The sequence below is a fragment of the Blastomyces gilchristii genome (genome assembly GCF_000003855.2).
Source record: "Blastomyces gilchristii SLH14081 genomic scaffold supercont1.42, whole genome shotgun sequence".
In the NCBI taxonomy this organism is placed as follows: domain Eukaryota; kingdom Fungi; phylum Ascomycota; class Eurotiomycetes; order Onygenales; family Ajellomycetaceae; genus Blastomyces; species Blastomyces gilchristii.
This window is the reverse complement of record NW_003101641.1, coordinates 74,020-99,401: the sequence shown is the minus strand read 5'-3', so window position 1 is coordinate 99,401 and position 25,382 is coordinate 74,020. Positions and strand designations below refer to the sequence as shown.

General features: G+C 34.6%; 5 protein-coding genes across 5 annotated transcripts; 4 read left to right on the top strand and 1 right to left on the bottom strand.

Moving 5' to 3' along the window:
• Positions 1-4,360: 4,360 nt before the first annotated feature.
• BDBG_18011 (uncharacterized protein) lies at positions 4,361-4,851 on the top strand (the record flags this gene model as incomplete). The annotated part of the gene is made up of 2 exons (XM_031725608.1): positions 4,361-4,471; positions 4,561-4,851. 2 exons carry the CDS (start codon positions 4,361-4,363, stop codon positions 4,849-4,851), a joined length of 402 nt encoding a protein of 133 aa, XP_031581412.1.
• A 3,110-nt stretch (positions 4,852-7,961) lies between these two features.
• BDBG_09440 (chloride peroxidase) lies at positions 7,962-9,948 on the top strand. Its single transcript, XM_031724012.1, has 3 exons — positions 7,962-9,130; positions 9,211-9,640; positions 9,744-9,948. The coding sequence occupies exons 1-3, from the start codon at positions 8,711-8,713 to the stop codon at positions 9,812-9,814; spliced, it is 921 nt and encodes a 306-aa protein (XP_031581411.1). The 5' UTR covers positions 7,962-8,710; the 3' UTR covers positions 9,815-9,948.
• An 87-nt stretch (positions 9,949-10,035) lies between these two features.
• Positions 10,036-12,633, top strand: BDBG_09439 (cystathionine beta-synthase). Its single transcript, XM_031724011.1, has 4 exons — positions 10,036-10,649; positions 10,730-10,764; positions 10,849-11,525; positions 11,593-12,633. Exons 1-4 carry the CDS (start codon positions 10,399-10,401, stop codon positions 12,217-12,219), a joined length of 1,590 nt encoding a protein of 529 aa, XP_031581410.1. The 5' UTR covers positions 10,036-10,398; the 3' UTR covers positions 12,220-12,633.
• BDBG_09437 (SRP receptor beta subunit) lies at positions 12,408-15,959 on the bottom strand. The gene is made up of 3 exons (XM_002620151.2): positions 15,688-15,959; positions 13,498-15,605; positions 12,408-13,433 (listed from the first exon to the last, which is right to left on the bottom strand). The coding sequence occupies exons 1-2, from the start codon at positions 15,883-15,885 to the stop codon at positions 14,835-14,837; spliced, it is 969 nt and encodes a 322-aa protein (XP_002620197.1). The 5' UTR covers positions 15,886-15,959; the 3' UTR covers positions 12,408-13,433; positions 13,498-14,834.
• BDBG_09438 (short chain dehydrogenase/reductase) lies at positions 13,104-14,698 on the top strand. The gene is made up of 2 exons (XM_031724010.1): positions 13,104-14,204; positions 14,354-14,698. Exons 1-2 carry the CDS (start codon positions 13,512-13,514, stop codon positions 14,429-14,431), a joined length of 771 nt encoding a protein of 256 aa, XP_031581409.1. The 5' UTR covers positions 13,104-13,511; the 3' UTR covers positions 14,432-14,698.
• Positions 15,960-25,382: the final 9,423 nt, after the last annotated feature.

Sequence of the window (25,382 nt, the reverse complement as noted above, 5' to 3'; positions counted from 1 at the left end):
TTTCTTTTCTTCTCTAACATTTTTCTCTTTGTTATATAAGATCTATAAATATTATACTGATCTATTCGGCGTAGACCTCTTATAAAATAATTAGAAACTGCTTAATACTGTGAGAAGATCAAAGCTGCAGCTGTAGCTAAACATCTTATAGAGAAGTAACAGTGAGATAAATGAAAGCTTTAACTGTAAAAAGAGAAGAAAGAATATACTGCTAAATATTATAAAGCACAGTTAGTAAAGCAGATATTTATAAAGATCTCAAAAGATCTATAAGAAGATTAACAGTGAGCTTAAACACTGTAGAAGCTCTATACAATTCTCTGAAAGCAGTAATAAGTATTACATACAGATCTCTCTAATGAAATTAAATAATATTCCTTCTCTGACATCTTCTACACTGTGATCTGATTCAATCATTTCAAAATCATGAGTTTCACATTTCAGGTGAATTATTAGGTCAAGCAACTGTTCTCTGAATTAATCATATATATTTATATGATGTATTCTGTATATAGTTTTAATCTTTAATAATTAATTTGCGGAGCGAAGCGAAGCAAATATATGATGAAAACCCTGGTCATTAAAAGTGAAGAATTTCCTTTTTAAGGTTCTTGGCGTGAATACAGCTCACTGATTAATGTAGAATTAAGTGAAGCACAATTTCATGACATTGCACTATGACTTCTTCTACACGCTCACAACGCGTTCATCTTTCATCTTATCAACCATATCATCTACTCCGTACAGATTCTTGAATAATAGATCACACATCTCATCAACTACCTACTCCGTACAGATTCTTGAATAGATAATGCATCTGATCAACCACCTCTCATAGATTCTCAAGAATGAATAACGCGTCAAAAGCCTGTGTTCGCTGCTTGCAAAACCAGTCTCTTGACCAATTCATTTCTTTACAGTGTTCTACTACTTCTACAGCTGTCTGCCTTCAATGCTGCACTCAGAGAACTCAGGTATTGTAATCTTCTCTCATTACACCTTTTCTATCACTGATTATCTCTTTACACTGTGTAGAACTGTAAACAGATGCATGCAGTGAAACCAGATTCTTCTATAGTCACAGATTCTGTGATAAATGAGCCTGAACTTCTCTCATCATCTCAGACATGTTAATACTTCATGCAATCAACAGCAGTCTCTTGAGCCTGTGAACAGTCTATTGCAACAGACATGTCATCTAAGATTAAGTTTTATCACTGTGAGATTCATAGTTCTGATGCATCTTCATTAACAGTAGTCTGTAAAAAGAAAATTATCATTCAAAGAGCTTACTGTGTTATCAGACATTATAGAAAACATCTCTTATCAACTTTATTCTTAACTCAATTGAGAAAACAGCTGCAGCTGTTATCTTTGATAATTAATTCATCTTCTAGTTCTGCAGATCTCTCTTCAACCTTTCATCAATTATCTGTGTCATTATTCAACTCATTTTCAAGTCAATCTCATTTCACTTTTACAGGCATGCTTCTGCTGCAGACATCTTTTATATTATTTTTCTTACTCTCAACTTCTCAAAGTTCTGTTTCTCAGAGTTCTGCAGATTTATTTATTAATTAACTTAATAGAAGAGTTAACAGTCTCTTAACATCTCAGCACTCTATATAATCTGAAAGCTCAATTGATATATCAAATATAGAAGCTCTTATAATTCTTCAGAAATATAATCAGTTACAGACTGTAATTATCTCAGATTCTCTGATGAACTCTCAGAGTTCTACTTATCTTATAGATTCAGCTGTTAATTCTGATAATTGATAGTATATGCAGGAATTTCATCACATACTTAAAGATTTACAGATGAAGATCTGTAGCTGTTGTTGAATTCACTGATTTAGAATGAATCTTCAAGATGATATTTATACTCATTATTATGCTGTTAATTTAAGACAGCTGTCTGATAAGCTGTTTTTATTCTCTCAAGAGAATAACCTTGATTCTGATGATCTTGATTCAGATCTCTCTGTTCTCAGTCAGGTTGAAGAGATGTTAATTTCACACATGCATGTCTTCATTGAGGTTCATCAAGTCAGAGAACATCAGTATAAGTATAAAGATCATGTTGTTAGCTTTCTTAGAGACACTGACTGTGTTTATAACACTCTCTCACTTCTTTCTAAGAATCTTGATGTTATTATATTAAAGTCTTTAAATTCAAATGCAGATCCCTGCTTGTAATATCAGTTTCATCAAGATTTCATAGTTTGTAAAGAAACTATTACTCAATGACTAATCTATCTCTATAAAAATCATTCTGATTATCAGAATATTGTAATTGATGAAGAGACTTAAAATCAGTTATCTGAAAATAAAGATGTCTCTGATCAGATTTCTTTTCACAAGCTTGATAAACAAGAATTAATAGCTATTGAGAATGAGAATTATTTAAACCTTGATAACTTGAATATCTTATCTGAATACTCTGATGTTTCAGATCTTTTGATCTCACAGTCTGAAGTTGAGTAACTTCATCATGAACTTGAAATATCACAGTAAGAATAGATTGATCATCTCACTCTGTCTTTGATCTATAATACATTACTTAGTAAGTTTAACAACACTCATTCACTCTTTTCTTAGATCTTTTCAATACTTTTCTCACAAGATGAAGCTGAATTCATTCTCTCTAGATAAAGAATAATTAGTCTTGCAGATTACATGCAGTTTCTTCTTAAATATCATGATAGCTGCTTTGCTCATTATAGCTGTTTTCAATATGTTCTTTTCAATTCTCTATTTCATAGATAGATTAATAATCAGGACTGCTTTTTCTACAATCAAACTGACTCTCTTATTAAGAATCTCACTCTAGAGAAGCTACAGACTGCTTTTACTGCTGACACTTCACAATCTGCTATGATTTTGAATTCACTTACATAGTTTGCAGAGAGTCTTCATGAAACTCATTCTTTTTAAGATATAAAATATCATCAGCTATAAGTCTATGTTCAAAATATCAGATCTTCACATCTATTTCTTACTCTCTCAGTCACAGATCATCACTGAAATGATCTGATGCATCACTTTTCTGACTATATTATTTAAAAGCACAGCACTGATCTTGAGAGGTTGAAGTTTGTAAGAGATAGTATTCATGACTATTTCACTATAGTCATATATTACTTGCATCTATAACTTACAATCTTCAAGGAAAAGATTCTAGATCTGAATTTCAAAATCCTAGATCACTGAACTCATTATGAGTGACAAGATCATGAATCAGTGCACTCATATAGTGTATTTTAATGTAAGAATGTGCTGAATCCTGAACTTGATATAGATGAAGACTCTCATCAAGCCTTTGCTGACTACTGAGACATCATTATTATAACTGAGAATTCTGAGCTTAATCACACTCAGTCTGAAGATGCACAGTCATTCCTTTTCCTCAGTCATTCTGATTAGATGAATGTCATTGAACATTTATCTGCAGTTCTCAACTGTGTTCAATATCATCACTGTAGTGAAAAGTACTGCATTTGTAAACATCAGGTCACTGATAATCTATGTTACTGATTTCACTTCTCACATGAATGCTGAACTAACTGTGCTATTCTCAAATCTTTGAATAGTAGATATTATCAGCTGCATTCTCATTGTAACAACTCAATTCTCAATAACTATAACAGATTGATTACAGTTAGCTGGCTAGTAAATACTGACATTGTTCTCTGCACTAGCAGCTGTGCCATTCTTAATTATCTGTCTAAGTACATTGTCAAGGCTGAAACAGACATAGAATCCTATCATCAGATTGTTCAATGAGTGATTTCAAGAGTTAGTTCAAGTCACTCACTGCTCTCTACAGTTATTAAACTTATGAATCAGCTCATTGATGAGTGTGATTGATCTGCTTAGAAGATTTATCATCTTCTTTTAAATCTTTCTTTACAAATGAGTTCTCACAAGTCAATTGCAGTTGATTATCAGCTCAAATCTCAATATTGTCATAGCTATATTCTTGAATCTGATGAATTATAATGTAGTTCATTCTTTTTAAAAAAATATAAGCAGCAGTCAACTGAATTTGAAGATCTTTCATTTCTTGAATTTCTTTAAATCTTTTCTCACAGTCATCAAATTAAGAGAAATCTTCATATAAAATCCTGAGTGTTGATCTACTTTTCTGTTTATCAGTTTGAAACTGATTCAGAGAACTATGCTTGTGTCAAACTTCTTCTTCATCACTCTTTTTATTAAATTGAAGATCTCAAGATTATTGATCTCTTCACTTCTTGACTCTCTTTTACAGAGGTCTTTAATTATTACTGTCTTTCTCATAATTACTCAGTTGATGTCTATGATGAAGATATGTCAGAATCAGAACCTGAGTTTGAAGATGATCAGAATGATGAAGAGAAGCTTGATCTCTCTTGAGTATTACTCATCTATCAAAACCCACAGTGTGATAATGATGGCCTCATTGACACCTGAAACTGTGAACAGCTTGGTCATCAGTTCTTAGATTTCAACTATGATTGAAGCTCTCATGTTGACACTTATATCAATCTTGACACTGAATTTTAAAATAATATAAAGGCTGACTTCTCTGCAGATACTACTCTTCATGAATATGACTCACTCAAGACTCTAGGCCCTGATCAACATCTTCTTCATAACACTATTCTCTATCATTATACTGAGATTCTTAACAGCAGATCTTCAGATCCTTTATTAATTAATCTAGATAGTAAAGATGACACTGATAAAACTTATCTGATTATGATTTTATCTACAACTCTTCAAAATCTTGCAGAGGCTCAAGATCTCTCAACCTCAATTATTCAAGCCATGTCAACTGATGTAGCTGCTTACTTCATTAACACTTGAATCTTATATGCATTATTTTGACTTCTCATACATAAGAATATATCATATAAATCACTCAACCCTCAAAATCTTTGATCTTTGCAGGCCCTTTTTAAGGATGTTCACTATCTGTTAATTGATGAAAAGTCAATGATTGATTTACAGCAACTTTCATGAATTAATCAGGCCTGTCATTACATATTCTCTCACAAGAATGCTCATTTTAATAATCTCAGTATCATTCTCAGTGAAGATTTCTATCAGCTCTTATCTGTTTTTCAAACTTCACTCTATTATAATGAATGTATTGATTATAAAGAAGACATTCAGAGCTATCAAATCTACTTGACTTTTAGTAAAATCATTCAACTTACTGTGATTTAATAATAAGTGAGTGAAGATGTCATCAGCTGTCAGTTCTGTAAGATCTTGAAAAATCTTCATCTTGATCAGTTAACTCTGAATGATTGAGAGTTTCTTTCAAAGTGTGTGCAGACTCTTATCCCTCATGAAGTCTCAGTCTTTGAGAATACAATTCACATTTATACAAAGAAGCATTATATTCATGCCTATAATAATAATGCTATTTGAAGTCATAAACAACCTGTTATTAATATTCAGGTTATAAATATTGATATAGACACTTCTCAGTTAGATTCTGATAAGACTGACAATCTTTATCAGAATCTTTCTCTCTTTATCAGCTGTTAAATCATACTTCTACAGAATATTTGAACAGACTGCAGCCTTGTTAACAGTGCTCTTAAGACTTTTCATAATATTGTATAAAGTTCAGATGTGAAGAATCTCTGTCAAGATTCTTCATTTACACTGCTAATTAATTTTGACAAATATGACAGCTCTGCTTATTTGAAATGAGAGAATCTTAAACTTGTGCCTATCTTCTGCAGCTGTTATGACTTTTCTCATATTAATCAAGTCTGCAGTCACACACAGTTCTCTATTACAGTTGCATATATTATTACTGTTTATAAATCTCAAGAATTATCACTTGATCAGACTGTTCTTAATATTTTCAAGACTAAATTTCAGGCTGGTCTCACATATGTTGTGGTTTCACAGGTTAAAATATATCAAGATCTTCTATTTGAACAACTCTTTGATTATTTCAGATTTCATCAGCCTGATAGTGAAGTAAGCAGAAGCATGCAGATGCATGAGATTGATTATACAAGATATCAAAGTTAATAGATAACTAAGTTATATTTCTTTTCTTTTTGTAGATCTCTGCTAATCTATATTCTATATAACTTCATCTGCTCTTTATTTCATCTTTTTCATAGTTCATATTTAATCTGCTCATTCACTCATTCTTTATTACTACAAGTTCTTCATTCTCTGTTCTATCATTCTTTTCATCTGTTCTACTTGCAGATTCACTGAATTCAATCATTGAATTTAATAAATCTATTGCAGTTAATTCTATTATAATCACTGAATCTGAGAATGAGCAGTTAGCAGTCTATAAAAGATATTAAAATAATCTGAATATTGATCTATACAGTCTAGATTTAATATAATAATATTTTTAATCTGAGAGATCAAGAATCTTCTAAGGCCTGTGTTATTAAGATCTGTATTGTATTATGTGATAAGAGATATTGAATTCTTACAGCTATCAACACATGTATAAGAGAAAGTAAATGAATCTCAGAGTATTCTCTTTCTCTTTGAAGAATTTATCTTATCTCTCATCTCTCATCTCTATCAGCTGTTTTTTTTTTTTTCAGAAATCATGTTATTTATCTCTATTAATTTATCAGAAGTTTAAAAAATCATCAATACTGTTATTATAATTGAAAATAATATTTCAAAACATGTTTATTGTAAGTAAGATTCTTAAAATGATGAAAATTGCAATTCTAACAGTCAGCACAGTTCTTAATAACCTTGTTCAGTCTGCTGAGCTATCAGCTGTTAATCTCATTCTCAGTTCTGTATCTATGTCTGCGTCTGTCTCTGCTGTGTCTGTCAGTTCTAGATTATCAAGTCAACTGTTGACTCATTTGACTGAAAGAATGTCTGAGAAGCTGTTAAAGAAGCTACAGACTCTCATCAAATTGCTTTATACTTATAAGTCAGTCTTATGAAAGAGTTATCAGATTAATATAAAAATCAATACAAATTATAAAGTTCTTCTTCTATAATCTCATAGTGCTGTTTTTACAGTTCTCTACAGTCACTGTATTAGAAGAGAAGACTCTTTTATCATCTATCTCAGTGCTCTGAATTAATGTTATAAAGCTTGTATCAGTTATTATTATAATAGCACTGAAAGTTACTACTCTTATCATAGAAGTGAGTCACTTTTCAATATGAAATATATCAATTTTAATACAATTAACTAATAGTTATATATAGTCAATGTCAGTAAGAAGAATGATAAAGTGAAAGAAAAGAAATAGAAGAATGAAAAGAGAAAGAAAGTTAAGAAGAAAAGTTCATTCAAGAAGTACTCTGCAGCTGAGAATACAGAGACTAGAATCTTGAAAAAACAGACAGTAAGTATTGAGTCAGTTGATGATTGTGATATTGAGATTTTGACTCTTTATATTGAAAATGAGACTCTGTGCAAGAAGAATGCAGTTCTGAAGACCAAATTCAGAACTATTACAAGCCTTTTTCAGATCACTCAAACTGTTCTTGAGAATGACATATGAGTCAGCAGGGCAGAGTGAAGTGTTTTTTGTTTTTTTCCTTGCTTAGTTAGCTGATGCTTTTGCACTGAAAAATGAATCTCTATATGTTTTTACAGTTCTATCCCTTCTATTATTATTAATAATAAGCTGTAAAATCAATCTTGCAGGGCCTTCTGTTTTGAGCTTAGCTCTGCAACATCTTTGCACACAGAGGCTCGTGTGCATTAAGATATTTTATTAATATCTTATTGCATTGTTATGCTATGGTTGAAAATTAACAGCTCTATAAAGTGCTTTTTGGAGTTCGTTGGGTGGATGAGTTTGTTGGGTGGTGAGTCACGTTATAACGTAGCTAGCTGCTCCCATAATCATAGAAGGATCAATCTTTCCCACCTACAGCTACGTTATATCCATTACTCCGTACATATGTTAGTGATTACTATGCCTAACGTTAGCTGTGATCCAATGATGGCCAGAAGGATGCATGGCGAACGATTGCTGAAAACAAAGCGCGGCGCAAACCCCCCGAAACTAACCCCGGCTAAATCGTTACATTAAGGGATAAACCGCTCAATCCCAGTTCCTAGAAAGGAAAAAAAGGTTGAAGCTGGGTCAAAGCCGCTCAGCTGAAATTGCTGATGTCTGGAATAGGACGCAAAAGTCAGCAGTTTCTTGTGCTATCAATCAACTCATACTTGAGCGTTGAAATGAATGAACAACCAGAAACCAATTCTTTAACTACCGACAGCCTTTGACTCCATTCAACCTTTGCATATTTCAACAGAAGAACTCTATCACATCATCGCTCGTATCCCTTAAGCCACCAAATCCACAATTTTGTTGTGGTGGTTGAGAGTTTCTATGGTGAAAAGTCTTCCGTACTGGTCTTTCTAGCCATAACGTTATGAGGTGTGAGGACGGAATCTCGTATATTTAACTACTGCGCGGGGAACCAACTGGTGCTTGCCAAAGAGTTGACGTGCAAAATACACATGGGCATCTGCCTGAAACATGACCTTAAATAACGAAAGCCAACAGTTGCGCTCGTTATATTTTGTATTTAACATCGTCGCAAGAATATATTATGAAAGCCAACTCCACACCGCTGCTGATATCGCCCCTGTTTCCTCACAAAGCTGACGAGTAATTCAATATCAAAACGATTTCCAGCACCCAGAGAATACCAAATAATCATCTATTGCTTTTATTGCTACCTTAACATGCCTCGCTTCACCAGCCCTTTTGACGGAGCCGAGCTCTTCTATAGGGATTACCAACCTACAAGCAATCCCCCGCCATTCAGAGTGGACAAAACCTATGCAGGCAAACAGAAGCCCGCACTGGTATTCATCCATGGATGGCCAATGTCTTCGCTGATGTTTGAGCAACAGACTCTACCCCTTTGCGAGACTTATCGATTCAGATGCATTGCCCCTGATCGCCGTGGTTTCGGTCAGAGTGACTGGAACGGTGCCGAACCGGGCAAGGAGCAGATAGACTATGACGTCTTCGCTCAGGACACGGTCTATCTATTGGAGAAACTTGATATCCGGCCTTTTGTATTTGTGGCAGCCAGTATGGGCCCAGGAGAAACTCTGCTGGCGTACGAGCGCAGCGAATATGTCAGAAGTAACTGCAAGGTATGTCGAAACATTCCCATTAGCAATTAGCAAGTTTTACGATAATTTCACTAACACGAACGGACGGTCGATATATATAGGGATTCTTCTGGATAGGTCCCGCACTTCCATTTCCCCTGAACACTCCGGAAAACCCTACGGCACCATCGCGCGAGGTGTGGGGATCGATTGTCGAAGGATTCCGTGCTTCACGGGCTGATTACACCCATGAAGCTCTCCCGCTATCACTAGCTGTACTCTCGTCAGACCGCAAAGTATCAGAATGCACGCTCCGCCGGGTGGAAGGCATTGTTGCCCAGGCCGATTCCCTCGCCATCGAGCGCTGTGTCCAGATCATCACGAGCGTGGATTTCACGGACCGCTTGCGAAAACTTGGTGCGGAAACTGATGTTCCCATCATGTGCGTTCATGGAGATCAGGACATGGGTTGTCCCTATGAGTCCAGCACCCAAATCATCAAGGATATGATTCCCAGGACGGTGGCCAGGAAGTATGAGTCGGGTGCTCATGGTGCGTGAATCATTTGTCTCATTCTTTTATTTCCAACCAATGTTGTAATTGGTATTTCATCTTTTGTATCCCTCCTTTGCTAATCAATTTCGTCCCTTGACAGGCCTGTATATCACGCATCGTGAACAACTTCTTCAGGACCTACTGGCATTCATTGATGGGTTAGTATCTTAGATTGTATCGGCTGGTTGACCATAGAGCTGAGCAGCATCCGATGTGCGATGTAGAAGGACCGCAAATTTGTATCCATGTATTTAACTCATTCCGAGTGACTTATTTGATATCAATGAAATCGTTGAAGTTCCACATACACCCTTCAATAATATGCCTTCAAAATAGCCTTTTTAGCTCAGACAAAGTTGTGAAAAAGCGAGCATTGCCACATCACCACATACATTTAATTCAGGATGACCACGTATAGGCATTCAGTCGCAGTGATTTATCTTTATCTCCTTTCTAGAAATATTATGACCTTGTTGAGATGTTGGAGTTCCCCTCTTACATACTTTTCTCATGCTTGACTTCACAAAGCGGTTTGCATCGGCGAGCTAGGGCAGTCCGGCCCCATCTGAAGTTTTGCTGAAGGCCGAAAAAAACACCTCCGTTATTATCGGCAACACCCGCCCTGCTTCACCTAAGGTGGCATACCTCGCTCTAACTATTCTACCTTTTTCTTTACTTTTTCCGTCCTCCGTTACTTCTCGCCCTTCTCTCTCTCTCTCAGTTTCATTGTCCACTCATATCTACACCCCGCGACAATGTCTACCAAAACGAACCCTCCAGTGGTGATGGAATCCATCACGCAACAAATCGGCAATACCCCGCTAGTCCGCCTCAACAAGGTGCCCAAGAGTCTGGGTATCAAAGCGACTGTTTATGCTAAATTGGAATACTTCAATGCGGGGGGTAGTGTCAAAGATCGGATTGCACTGCGCATGATTGAGGAGGCCGAGCGCAAGGGAAGAATAAAGCCAGGTGATACGCTGATTGAGCCTACAAGTGGAAATACGTGAGTGATAACCGGATATGCCCATGTTGGCTGGAGCCAATTGGATTAAGATCGGTTGACTGACTACAATTGGTGATTAGGGGTATTGGACTTGCTCTTGTTGCTGCAGTGAAAGGTGAGTTGTAATCCTGAGTCGCGTGTACTCCTTCTGTCGATCGGTTGTCCCAGCTCTCTAACGGTTTACGTTATACACCGGCAGGTTATAAAACTATAATCACTCTCCCAGAGAAGATGTCCGCTGAAAAGGTTTCCGTTCTGCGTGCATTGGGTGCCACAATTATCCGAACACCAACAGAAGCCGCCTTCGACTCTCCAGAATCTCACATCGGTGTCGCAAAGCGATTGGAGAAGGAATTACCAAACGCCCACATTTTAGACCAGTATGGAAATGAAGATAACCCACTCGCGCACGAATATGGCACAGCGGAGGAAATATGGACCCAAACTGAAGGCAAGATCAAGGCTGTGGTAGCAGGAGCGGGGACAGGTGGTACGATTACTGGCGTTGCCCGTGGTCTAAGGAAGTACAATCCCAATATCAAAGTCATTGCGGCGGACCCTCACGGCTCCGTCCTCGCGTTACCGGAAATTTTGAACGAGGAGCACATGAACGAGCCATACAAGGTAGAAGGCATCGGTTACGACTTCATTCCTGATGTGCTGGACCGTAGTACTATTGACAAATGGTATAAGACGGGTGACAGGGAGTCGTTCCAGTATGCCAGACGGCTGATAGCTGAAGAGGGCCTTCTCGTTGGTGGGAGTAGTGGAAGTGCGATTGCCGGTCTTGCAAAGGCAGCCAAAGACTTCAATTTTACTCAGGATGACGTTATCGTTGTTGTTCTCCCTGATAGCATTCGAAGCTATCTGACCAAGGTATTTCCTTTTTTACATTATGCCCTAGGATGTGGTGTCGATATGAATGGTACTGATTACCCTTTAGTTTGCGGATGATGACTGGCTTGCGGCGAATGATCTACTTCCAGAGGTCCCGCCGACGGAGCCTCCATCACCGGAGTTGCAACCACGCGGTCCAAAGGATCCATTCTCAGGGGCCAAAGTTAAGGCGCTCAGATTAAAGCCAGTTACTACAATCCTATCAAATTCCACATGCGAAGCCGCCATCGAGGTAATGAGAGAAAAAAGCTTCGATCAATTACCCGTGCTTGCCCCTACGGGGAGACGTTTGGTTGGTCTTGTAACTCTCGGAAATATCCTCAGCCGCCTTTCTCACGGAAGAGCTACGAGCAGCAGTCCCGTTTCCGATGTGATGTTTGACTTCTCGAAGTTGTCAGAGGTAGTAACAGATCCCAGAGATATCTCACGGTCTGCTCCAGAACTCCTCGCTGGCTCGACACGTTCTGAATCTGAGCCGGGCGCAGAGAAGCGTCGCCAGTTTATTGAAATAACGCTAGAAACTCCGCTGAGCGCATTAAAGCGTTTTTTCGAATGGAACAGTGCCGCTGTTGTTACGGAGAAGGATGAAAGCGGAGCTATGAAGCCGGTGGCTGTGGCTACCAAGGTGGATTTACTGACCTGGCTGCTACACCAGAGTAAAGTGCAAGGCTGATTTGTCTTAGTCTGTAACCATCGGTGGCCGCTCTGGTGTTTGAGTTTTGGGTATTTTATTCTCTCCATTCCTATGGCAAGTCAGTCAGGTCTTCGGGCTTTCTTTAGATAGAATTTGCGCCATGATGTCGACATCAAAAAGGTGGTGAGGCTCCAACCTGTTTTCAACATAACAAACCCCTGGAGATATGACGATGACTTAATTACCTCTGGCTATTAATGTAGCATGATAGATTCTATATAATTCAACATCGAATATCCATGGGAATTTCTACTTATTTTCAAGCTCCTGATTTTCAATGTCAACCCGTCAGCTTGCTTCATGCAAGGGTGGCTTTCCCAATATGTTTATTTAGCTTAAATGAGTATATCCGCCTCATACGCCGTATAACTAAACCACGCAACTTCAAGTACATACATACACTGTAAGTTATATCTACAAACGAAGATGCTGCACAAACCGTTAATTGGAAGAAGAACACGTCGAAGATGACAGGTATATTTACATCCCGGAGGTTCTCATTATCTCAAGTTCCAGACCTTCATGGGAAGGCTGTGATTATCACTGTAAGCCCCGTTTCGTGTGGTCGCAGTGGCTAGGGTATCTATCTGCACAACTATCTATGATACAACATCTAATCCATAGGCAATAGACAATTAACGATTGTGGTCGCCGGCTATTATTTTACGCGTATCCCAATAGGGAGGTCAATCAGGCATTGGACAAGGAAAGTTCGATTTCTAAATTTTCTCTTCAGTTCGATTGTTGTACTCATTTATCTACTATTCATCCATCCCATATCCTAATCCAACACTTTGACGTTGCTGAGATGTATATATATATATATATATATATATATTTAAAAAAAACATCTCTCTAGGGATAAGCATGCAGCTTCTCCTCTATGGCATCGCGAAGCTATATATACTTTAGTCGCAGACGAGACAAATATGACGCTACCGTCGATATCTGGAAGAGGAACCCGCATATTCAGCTGGAGACTGGTGCGAGATGCAGAGAACTGAGTTTATCCAATGCGATTTGGGAGATATGGTATAGGTAAGGAGGGCGGCGTGGAATATTCGGGGGAGGGCTGATAGGTTGGATATTCTCGTATGCAATGCTGGTATGAGAACTCAGCCCCTTAACCCCTCTTTCTTCTGATAAACATAAGGCGCCTTTTTGAAAAACTTTCCTCTATTACCCGGGATCACCTACGAAGATATATATTATTAATATATCATCAAATCTGAAAAACGGGACCTCCCATTGACTCACCTCCACACACACGTATGACCCCAGTTTCTCCCAAATCAATTGAGTCCATCTTCGCCACAAACCACGTCGGCCACCACATCCTAACCGTCCTCCTCCTTCCCCTCCTTCACTCCACAGTCACCCGCTTCCCAGATGCCACCTCCACCTGCATCGTTTTCACCACATCATCCCTCCACAGCCTCTGCCGCGAACTAGACCTCAACCTTCTCACGCCATCCGAAGGATCTCCAACCAAGAGCGCATGTTATGATGGTATCTGGCGCTACGGCCGCTTTAAGCTGGCAAATATTCTCTTCACGTGCCATGTTAGCAGGAGACTCATGGAAGGGGGACTTAGTGAGGTTTTAGCGGCTGCGACGAATGGTGAGAGCGGCAGGTATAATCGGAGCGTGGTGGACGGCAATGGTGCCAATGACGAAACGACTAAACACATCTATGTCAAGAGCTTCTTCCCCGGAAAAATCGCCACGGATCATATGAAGATCTGGAGAGGATATCTAGGTACCGTAGTGGGCAAGGCATTTGAAATGTTTTTCTCCGTGGCTGGGCAGTCCATTCAGGATGCGGTGGGGACAGCGCTTTATTTGGCAGCTAGTGGAGATATTGCTGCAGGTGGTGGAGTGAGGGGCCAGTATTTTGTGCCGGTTGCGAAGAGGGATGAGACCAGTCGTATGGCAGGCGATATGGAACTGGCGAGGCAACTGTGGGTGAGTGGTTCGACGTGATTTCTCTGTTTCTTTCTTTTTTTTATTCTCTGGTAGCGGTGGGCGACATTGTGGCATTGTAGAGCGGGTTTCGGAGGAGCTGTTGTTAATGACTAACCGACTGACTACTTCATTTCTTTCCTGTTTTGTAGGATTGGACTGACAGGAAGGTTGCCGAGGTGTTGGGGGATGGTTGGCAAAGAAATGGCATTTCCGAGGGAATTTGTTGACGGATATCAGGAGCATCCTCTTTTCTATCCAACTCAGAGAGGACAGGCAAGGAGCAACTGTGTTGGGCGATTTTATATTGGCAGGTAACTCATGATGAGGACTTCACGTATGCCTTGTTCCTAGACATGGATGGGAATTGCATGGTCTGGGCCGTCTTCATCATGATCCTAAGTTGAAGAGCTATTTCCATTTCCGGCCGCGAAATATACCCAAATTTCATTTTGCCGGGGCATACACATATGCACTCTCTTTTCATGACGATGGCGGGGTAGATGAGGAGATTGATCGATATGATCAGCAACAAAAAATAGGAAAGACCCCGGCTAGAGGGTATGTCGAATGGAAAATAAAAATGGGAACCGAGTTCATGATCTGCGCAATACCTCGTGCATAACAAGCACATCATAAGCACATCCCAATCCACTCTTCCCAACGCCGCATCCCACCCCCACGATCCGTTTCATCATCGTTCAACACAGCACCCCCCATAACGTCAACTTCAATCCCCATTTGCTCATCTAGCATCTGAAAAGTAAAAGGCCCTTCCTCTTCGTCCCCACCTAGCATATCCGGCTCCTCTTCTGCAGACAAGCCATTCATGCTCACATCCAACAACCCTCGCCGTTTCGAGACTCTGATATTCTCAAGTTCGGACTCCATCTTCGCCTTTATTGAACCCGGCGGCAGGGCTGTGAATAAATCTTGCTTATTCGCAGCGACCAGGACGGGAATCTTAGGTGTCTTTTTAGAAGATGATGATGATATTCTCTTCCCGTTCTTGTACACTCGGTTCTGTAGCGTAATGAGCACATCGTGTAGGTAGGTAGCGGTGTCCCGTAGCGTTTTATCGCTTTGTGATAGGGCAGCGGAATCCAACATGAAGATTACTCCACGGATCCCAACAGAGCCTTTCCTTTTAGGATCTGAGAGGGACAACAATGAAGCGATGCCCTGGGATGCACGGAGTTTGCCATGGCCAGGGGTATCTCGGAGCCGATATGTAATCGGGTTCTTTGTAGCTTCTCCGAGAGTCGGGTCATTGACTGAGCGATATTTGTTGGAGCCAATAGGGACAGTTGGCGGGAGAGTTATGTGGACAAAGGATGAAACTTGGGAGGTATGTGTTTCTCGAGGTGGTTTCGGAGAAGAGGATGATATCGAGCGTTGTTGCAACTATACACTGTTAGCTATCAAGATTTCACGTATATGCTGTGCTATATGGGTTTAAAACTTGGAACCGGGGCGCTGTACATACGAGTGAGCATAAGGCTGTTTTGCCTGACCCGCTAGGACCCAGGAGCAAGAAATCCCTTGAGTCCTTTGCGGGTGAGGTTTGGTAGAGAAGAATATGGAAGACGACAGGGAGCGAGAGGGCAATGGTGCAGGTAACGAGAATGGCAATTAGGTTGCCGGAGAGAAGGGTGGTCGCTATTCCGCTGGGACTCCAATCCATGGTGGTGGCTAGATTGTGCCGTCGCACGCAAATTATATAGGGAGAGCGGACAATTGGAATTTGATAAATCTGTTCATTCAATGCTGTCGAACTAATAGTAGGCCCTAGATGATTAGTAAGCTGATATAATCAACCACACCCAGCAACCTGTTCAGGAAGCAGAAAACTTGACCTCGCTAAGTGCGGAACTTGTAGGATAGTTAAAGGTTGTATTGATAGATCTATCTACAAAGAGTATAATATAGTGGTGGGTCACGTGATGTAGTGGGATCGCTAACCGCAACGGCCGTAACGGCCAACACGGTGTTGGCCCGTGTGACCGTGTCTGGGACCAGGATCAAACTTTACAGTTGTCACATTGCCTAAAAGCATTACTCCTGATCATGGTTTGTGTTCATCACATTGATTTCAAATCACATTATTTCAAATATTAAAGATTTCAGATTCACTTTTCAAATAAAAATCTAGTCTTAGATAAAGAATATGTTTAAATTCTTAGTCACATTTTTATTCTGATCTTATTATTGAGAATGATATTAAATAAGATTATAAAATTATTTCTCACTTACATAATATCATAATATAGTGCTCATTTGTTGAAAATTCAATAGAGAGTATTATCAAATATTATTACTTTTCTGAACATAGATTATAATTCATATAATTTTAATTATGAAAAAAACATAAAATACAAAAAAAAAACAAAAAATAAAAAATAAAATAAATACAAGAAAAAATCATAATAAAAAAAAAATAAAAGAAAAAGAAAAAAATAAAAAATAAAAAAAAAAAAATCAAGATTACAGAGTTATAGCATCTCTAAAATACTTACTTTTCAGAGTCTTTATAATATTTATTATTAACTATATATCTCTTATAGTAAGAGTAACACAGTTATAATAAGTTATTATCTTAATATTATTTAATAAATAATCAGTATATATCTGTATAAATGTGAATAATTAGAAAATATACACTTAAAAAGTGTGATCAGAATGAACTCTGCTATCACTTGAATAATATCAAGAGTAGAATACTGAAATCAATAATTTTCTTCATTAATTTCACAGATAAGATATACAAAGATAATCTTGAGAAATATAAGATTTCTTAACTTCTGATAAAAACAGATCTCACAGAGAGACTCTATTTTCATAATATTAGAGACTGAGTATTATTAAAAAGTGTTACTTTTATATAATATATATACACTTACTGCAGTGATTTACTCTCTGTATATATAATTAAGAGTTGCAGCTTTCTCACACTGCACAGCTCTTTCTGAGATACTACTATCAGTTTACAACTCACACAGTCTCTCAATTCAGTATACACTGTATATATACAGCTCTGCATACTGAGGTCATGTTGATTATTATAATCTAACATGATACTCACTTTTCATAAGCTATATTTCATTTGAGAGAGAGAAAGAGAAGATATAACTATTATTTTATTAAGAGAGAGATAAATAATTAGTATTATTAAATTAATTTAATTCATCTGTATTTAAAATTTGATTAGTCTATACTCTTCAATTTGAGAGTTTCTATGAGTGTTTTAATAGTTTTTATACCAGCTTGAACTTAGTGATGAATTGAAGAAGAAGAGAAAAAAGAGAAGAAAGAAATAAGAATAACTTATCTTTATAATATGAAAACAGAGAATCACTGTAATCATTCTTTCTAGTAATAAAGATCTGTTTTCTGCATGTATTTCTTATATGATAAATGCATACAAAGAATATCAATAGTGTATGCATTAAATGAAGATAATATTACTATATAACACTGTAGCTGTTTCTGTACATCTCTGAAAGCTGTTAATAGTTTCTTTATCTCTTTATATTTAATAAGTCAATAATATATTTTAATACACTCTTTCTTTCATCATCATCATTATCATCATCATCATTATTATTATCATCATCATCATTATCATCATCATTATCATTATTATTATTATATTAGTGCCTGTCTTCACCCTTCTCTCAACACTTATTAAAATCAATTATGTCATTTCTCTTCAAATATTCTGCAGTTCTGCAGACTATCAAGATGCATGAGCACTATCACAGATTGAAGAGAGAGAAGAAGAAGATGTTCAAGTGCAGAGAGATAGATTGTAAGACATATTATAATATCTTAAAGATGCTCTGTAAGAGAGTAGAATAATAATAATTTTAAGTAATACTTCTGATAGATTTAGACTGAACTAAGTATAGAAATAATGTGAATAACACTGTCTGTGAGAGATTGAAAAAGAAAACAGTGAAGAGTCTTATACAGTAGTAATGAGATCAGAAGAAGTTCTGTGAATAATTTGAGGTCAAGATAAAGAGAGAGAGAGAGAAGAAGAGTATTACTATAAATAAGCAGCAGTAGAAGAAGATTAAGAAGATATTAAAGTAGAAGATAAAAAAGTCAAAACTGATAAGTTTTTTGTTAAGAGATAACAATTTTTGATAATACTTCTATTCTCTAATTGATTAGCAGGAGCTGGCAGAGAAGAGAATTAAGGCCTTGTTCAGGTCTTGAATGCACTTCATAATTCAGAATATTAAGAAGACAGCCCTGCTCTCTGAGCATGTCAATCTGCTTACTGCTGAGATGGAACCTGAGACAGCAGACTAGAAAATGCAGGATTTTAAGATACAGGTTGACCTGGCTGAGAGAAAACAGCAGAAATCCTTCTCTGAGAAGACAGCAGAGAGAGATTTTAAGATGATTATCATCTCAGATGAGAAGAAGAAGAAGAAGAATAAGAATGAGAAGTAAATTATAAAGAATGATGAGAAGAATAAGAAAGAGAAGAAAGATAATAAGTAGAAAAAGTTTTTTTCTTTTTATATTAATTAGTTATAAGTTCATAACTATAGTTAATAATTAAAATTAAATTTTGAGTTTCAAAAATTATTGTACAAGTTGTAATCAATACCAATATCAGAAATAATATATATATCTATATCCAACTAATCATCTCACTATAATGTATACGTATCAACATTTTTGCAATATTGATATTCATAATATTAATATATCTTTAATAATATTATCTGATAACATAATTTGATAACACTCTCTTTCATAATATTAATATATTTCAAGAAATATGATAGAGATTAATCAAGATTATTTATTTACTTTTATACATTGATGATATTCAATCTGAGTTAGTACTAAAATTATAACTAAGTTAAGAAAGAAGATTATTTTCTCTTATATTAATTCTTCTTATACACATCAGTGATCAGTTATTGAAAATAAATTATTATCTTTCTTAAATTATTATCATATCTTTTGAATTCACTTCTTTCACTTCTTCTACTTCTATTGAAGATTCATAAACTCTTCAAGAAATCACTGTAAATCACAAAGTCTATATTATTTACAATTCAACACAGAATGCTCTCTTTCAATTATAATGAATAATTACTTCATTCTTCACATCTGATTTCAGGTCATGAAATTTATGAAAAACTCAACACAAACACTGAGATGAACTATGAAATAATTATCAACAGATTGTATTACAGATTACTGAAGAGTCATCTCTCTGCTACAATCACTGTAACTTTATTCAGAAACATTCATTATAAACTGATCATAGCTCTGAAGAAATTTCTCAACATCTGAAGTCATCAGAATGCAGACAATAAAAGAAAAATAATCAGAAAGTTACTACTGAGCTGATAAGTTACTCTATTAGATAATAATTTTTAGTAACACTAACTTTCTAATTTGAAGAAAATCATGTAAAAATAATTATATATCAGTACTCTGATTTCATAACTCTTATCTGATAACTTTCATGAATAATTACTTTGTATATGTATATCTCTGAATCTTTCTCTTCAATTAATTGAAAACTCTGAATTTCAAACACTTCTTCAAATGCTTAATTCAAATCTTCATATTCTACATCAATTCTGTCTTCAGTTCAATCTCAAGATACACTACAAAGTTAATATACAATATCTAGAATCAGAGTTGAAGAATCATCAAAGAGTATCTCTCACAGTGAATGTATGAACTAGTATAAATAATCTTACATTTATGAAAGTTATATGTTATTATATTGATGAGAACTGAACTTATTAAGAGACATTAATTGAATTTAAATCATTGATCAGTAGTCATACTGAGGATTATATAACAGAGATATTAATGACTGTGATTAAAAATGACTATTGAGATATTAGTCTCAGTCTTCTTACAATTATAACTGATAATGCTGTAAATAACTACACTATAATGAACAGCTTGAAGCAAAAATTGGCTTTGCATTTCTGAAATAATAAACAAGGTCATATTCTCTGTATTGCTCATGTGATTTAACTTGTGATGTAAACACTGATAAAGAATCTTAATATTGAGATGAAGAATAATAAGATGACTGATTCTTGAGATGAGAATAAGATAAAAGTAATTACTCAAGTAACTTTTATATTCACTTTATAAAAGATAATGTTTTTTAATAACACTTTTTAATATTGCTTTTTAATAACACTTTTTGATAATACTACTGTTAATTTTGAATAGATTGACTAATAATTTAAATATCACAGATTCAAAACATTGCTAATGTGATTTATATCTTCTCTAAATAATAACAATGATTTCATGAGATTCAATAAATAAATAAATCAGTTACATCACTGAATATGATACAGAATGTTAGAACACAGTGAAGTTTAATATATAAGATAGCTGTTCAGACTCTTTAATTGTATCAGATAATTAATCATTGAGTGTAACACTCTGATCAGAAAAAAATTCAGATATTGAAACTTTCTGATATGAAGTGAACTCAGTTGAAATATGTGATTGATTTACTGTTTCAGTTTTATAAGATAATAAAGACAGTCTCAATCACTTATACACTAATGCTGCAGTCAGTCTGATGAGTGTATAATAGTTTATTTACTTATCTTAAGAAGCAGTTAAATCACTTAAAAAGAAATTCAGTCTGAGATAATGTTATAGCACAGACTATTATTACTGTAAGAGATAAACTGATATATTACTACAGTAAAACTAAACAATCTTTTACAGAGTACTATACTGTAGCAGCTCTACTAGATTTCTCTTATCAAGTTAACATCTACACTTCTCAAGATTGAACAGAGAAAAAATGAGACTTATATATCAAATTAGTCTGAGACTACTACAATGTCAACTATCAGAGATTTGAACAAGCAGATGTTCAAGATATGAAGACAGTGAAATATAATTCTCTAGTAAGTAATAATCTTTGATAACACTTCATATCTCATAGAACTATAATACTAACTTTGAAACAGAACTTACATACATTGATTGCAACTGAAAATCAGGCAAAACTACATACTTGTAAAACTGAATTTAATTGCTATCTTCAAGATAATCTGATGAATTTACACATTAAATCAATTCTAGAGTTATGAAAAATTGTTAAGAGTATATATTCAACTGTTGCACTGATGACATGTGATATTCTGACAATTTCATTAATAGAGATGAGAATAGAGTGAAAGTTCAACTCAAGTCAAGATATTTATCACTATTATCAGAGACAATTACAAGAAGAAACAATCAAGAAACTCATGATTATAAAACATGAAATTATCAGATAGTTTAATACCTCTGATCACAGTATATCAGAGAAGTGTAGTTTTCATAAGAAAGTAAAGAATAAACTTGTACAAGAATGTATTTAGTTATTTCATGAGCATTATCAATAATTATTATCAAATTCTGATTATATAAGCAATCACTAAATGAACTGAATGAGACTGATTTTGATCTTCAGTCTCAGTCTCATTCTGATTTTGAAAGAATGATCATCTTTCACAGTTTATTCTGAGAAATTACTCTCATTTCACTGTTCTTGAATTAAATCTGGTCATTTTTCACATCATTTCTCTCAGAAATGGTTCATTTTCAGATTTTTTTGAGGCTTGGTTCTGATGGGACTCACGTCAAGAAATGTATAAAACCAGACCAAATGAGATCAAATGTGAAATTCATGGTCCCGCCGGCTAGTCTATCAACACCCTCTCTCAAGATAACAAGAATCACATACAAAAACGCTCAATCCATCAAGATAGTCTGTCAAAACTAAATACAAATGTATAATTAAGTATTCCCAGCTTTTTCATCTGTAAGATCTAGTAAAATCATGAATTATATAAATATCACAATATTCAGAGATTTAGTAAGTTCATTTATTATTATCTAAGAGATAAGAATATATTTTAAATCAATAATTCTCTGATTTAACTATTAATATGAAAAATGAAAACATGTATTAATATACTTACTTCAGACTATAATAACTGCTATCTTTGTAAGATTTATAATATTCTTATTATCAGTAAAAATCTGTATCAGAGATGTAATAATGAAGTCAAGCTTAATTATAAGATTTCAGATTCATATTACTTCATAGATTACCTTACTAAGAGTTATATATTTAGTCTCATTAAAACTCAGAGATATACAAGATTACTTCACTAAATATTATAAAATCAGACTATTTATAAGCTTAAAAATATAGCTGAATATTAATTTTCTATCATTATTTAAGAGTTCTACTCAATCAGAATTCAAGTAGCTGAAGAGTAAGTAGAAATTATCAGAGAAATCAGAGAGAATAGAAGAATCAGTAGAAATAAATCTCTTATATAAACTGTATCTGTAGAAAATGCTTAAATTTATTATCTCTTTTAAATAATATATAATATATAACAGAGTCTTTTAACATTGAGATATTAAATTAATATTCTGTTAAGTGAGTAGTAAGACAGTATAAGTAATATCAGAATATGTTTTAACTGTAAAATATTATAAGTAGCTTATATTATATTAATATTACTGAATTATAAAATCAGTCTCTTTCTCAGATATTGAGAAATTATTAATACAGAATTCATTCTTCATCAGTGTCTTGATAATAACTGTATTATCAAGATAGAGATCTCTAATAAGACATTTAATATATTGATAATATATTAAATCAATTTCTTTGTCAGAATAATTGACTTTTATACTTTTATACTTAGTTAATTAATATAGATTCTTGACTTTTAATTTCTCACTGAGTATACTCACTAGTTAATCAGCATTCTCAGAAACTTCAGATACAATATTAAGATTATTAATATAGATTGTTGTGGCAGGCTGCGCCTGATCAATTATATAGACTATTCTGTTACACTTCACAGATTTCTACTGCTCTGATTCTCGGTCGCTGATCCTCGGCTGAAAACCTACGGAATTTCTATTCTTCCGCCCCGAAGTTTCACTATGTATGCTATATACATGTATAAATATTCACTCTGATCACTGATTCTCACACTTTCTCTTTCTTTTCTTCTTTAATGTTTTTCACTTTGTTATATAAGACCTATAAATATTATACTGATCTATTCAGTGTAGGCCTCTTACACTTGAAAAATGTTTATTATCTTCTTATTAGAAATAATTACTTACTAAGATATTCAAACATATAATAATATATAAGAAATAAAGAAACAGTTAAACAGTTAAGCAGATACTGAGTTCTCAGATAGAAGCTTACTCATCAGTTACTTTGACTCTATAACAAGATCTTATAAAGAGAGTAAGATCTTATAAGAGAATATTAGTAAAAGACGTGAGTTCTGATATCTCAGATGTATAAGATATTTATATAATTACACTTTTATATATCTGATAATTGATATAATCATGTCTAACAATAATATGAGAGAATTCTTGAATGCAAGTATAGATATGATATCACAGTGACTCTAAGTAATGTTGAAATTACAACAGTAATAGATAGCTGATATGCATGTAACTCAATAACTTCAATACAAGGAAATTTAATAATTAACTTAATAAGAAACTTATACAATTTCAATATCTGCAGAATTGAATATAAAAGCACTGAAAGAATACTTAGATACTCTTATATATTTTAATACTTTCAATCTCACTCTCTACTCATTATAAAGAATGAAAATGCTTATGAAACTGAGTATAGATGAAGATATCATCAGTTCACTAATTAATCAAGATTGATATATCAATGAATAATTGAAGAATCATGTAAAACAGAAGTTTCATTCATAAATAAAAGTATGTGAATCAGTATTGTGAACATCTGATAATATCATCAAATATCTTGATATTCTGTTTCAAGACACTGTTATATAATAGAAAGTATTAGATTGATTACAGAGTGTCTGACAGAGAAACACTTCTCTTATAATATTCATTTCTGACTTTAATATGAAGATTCTAAAAGCAGATAATCAATTTTAGGAGCAGCTGTTTGACATAATGCAGGGAAGAACACTCAGCGCTATAACTCTTACAGATTCTTGTAAGTATAGATAAAAACCAGACTTATGAAGATTTCTGCATACAATTCTGAACATTGAATAACTATCTTATCAAGCTCAAGAGTATACAAGAATAGTGATAGAAGACATTACACTTATATATCTACACTGAGAAATGACAATAAATGATACAAATGCTATGAATTGAGTAGACTTAAATATCTATATACAAGCAAGAGTCTCTGCTGTTCAAACAGACTTTCAAGTTTCTGAGATTACTTCTGAAGAAGTCACTGACTGATATTAATAAGAAGTATGCATTAATTGTAATTAATCAGAACATATCACTTTCAACTGCTGATTAGTCTACATATCTTCTCACTCAAGAGAAAGATCAGTATCTTCTTATTCAAAGAACAGATCAATGTCTATCTGCATCAATCATATTATATTGAAGAAAGATTCAGAAGATAACTATGAAAATATCTCAATGAAACAGGGAAAAGATTAACTTCTGTTCAAATTTATAAACAGAAGCTTGAAGAGATTGAATAATAACAATTTAAAGAGAAAATGACAATGAATGTGATTCTTGTATCTACTGTGATTAATAATATGTATAATATGAAAGCCATGATAGACAGCAGTCTATACTATTATACAATGATTAAATCTTCAGTTATAAAATATTATAATCTTCAGTATATTCTCTTATTAAAATCTCAACTTCTCACAGAATTTGATGATTCAAAAAACATTCACATCTGTTACATGATGAAACTAAACATAGATATCAGAGAATATCAATGTGAAGATGTCTATATATATGAAGTTGATAATCTTGACTATAATCTTATACTAGAACTTATCTGACTATCTGAACAGAGTATCTTATTAAATACTTAAAACAGAAGTTTAATATTCTCTAACAATGATAGAATTCATGAAGATAATATTTAAAAGACTATGAATCTTACACAGATCTCTGTCAACACTTATAAAATACTCTGAAAAAGAAGTTATCAGCAAGATTATTAACAAAGTCATTAATAGCAGAATTATATATCAATCTATTTCATTAGTCTGACTAATATCAAGAAGACTCTAAAGAAGTTATTTCATACTATAATAACAGATTCTCACACAAAACTCTCTTAATAATATCATGAATATCTATTTATCTTTTAAT

Excerpts from the sequence above, each read along its gene's own strand:
- BDBG_09440 (XM_031724012.1), top strand. The coding sequence starts at position 8,711 with ATGCCTCGCTTCACCAGCCCTTTTGACGGAGCCGAGCTCTTCTATAGG. Across the intron at positions 9,131-9,210 it reads ATGTCAGAAGTAACTGCAAG|GGATTCTTCTGGATAGGTCC; the intron begins GTATGTCGAAAC and ends CGATATATATAG. Across the intron at positions 9,641-9,743 it reads GTATGAGTCGGGTGCTCATG|GCCTGTATATCACGCATCGT; the intron begins GTGCGTGAATCA and ends GTCCCTTGACAG.
- BDBG_09439 (XM_031724011.1), top strand. The coding sequence starts at position 10,399 with ATGTCTACCAAAACGAACCCTCCAGTGGTGATGGAATCCATCACGCAA. Across the intron at positions 10,650-10,729 it reads GAGCCTACAAGTGGAAATAC|GGGTATTGGACTTGCTCTTG; the intron begins GTGAGTGATAAC and ends ATTGGTGATTAG. Across the intron at positions 11,526-11,592 it reads TTCGAAGCTATCTGACCAAG|TTTGCGGATGATGACTGGCT; the intron begins GTATTTCCTTTT and ends ATTACCCTTTAG.
- BDBG_09438 (XM_031724010.1), top strand. The coding sequence starts at position 13,512 with ATGACCCCAGTTTCTCCCAAATCAATTGAGTCCATCTTCGCCACAAAC. Across the intron at positions 14,205-14,353 it reads AACTGGCGAGGCAACTGTGG|GATTGGACTGACAGGAAGGT; the intron begins GTGAGTGGTTCG and ends CCTGTTTTGTAG.
- BDBG_09437 (XM_002620151.2), bottom strand. The coding sequence starts at position 15,885 with ATGGATTGGAGTCCCAGCGGAATAGCGACCACCCTTCTCTCCGGCAAC. Across the intron at positions 15,606-15,687 it reads AAACAGCCTTATGCTCACTC|TTGCAACAACGCTCGATATC; the intron begins GTATGTACAGCG and ends AACAGTGTATAG.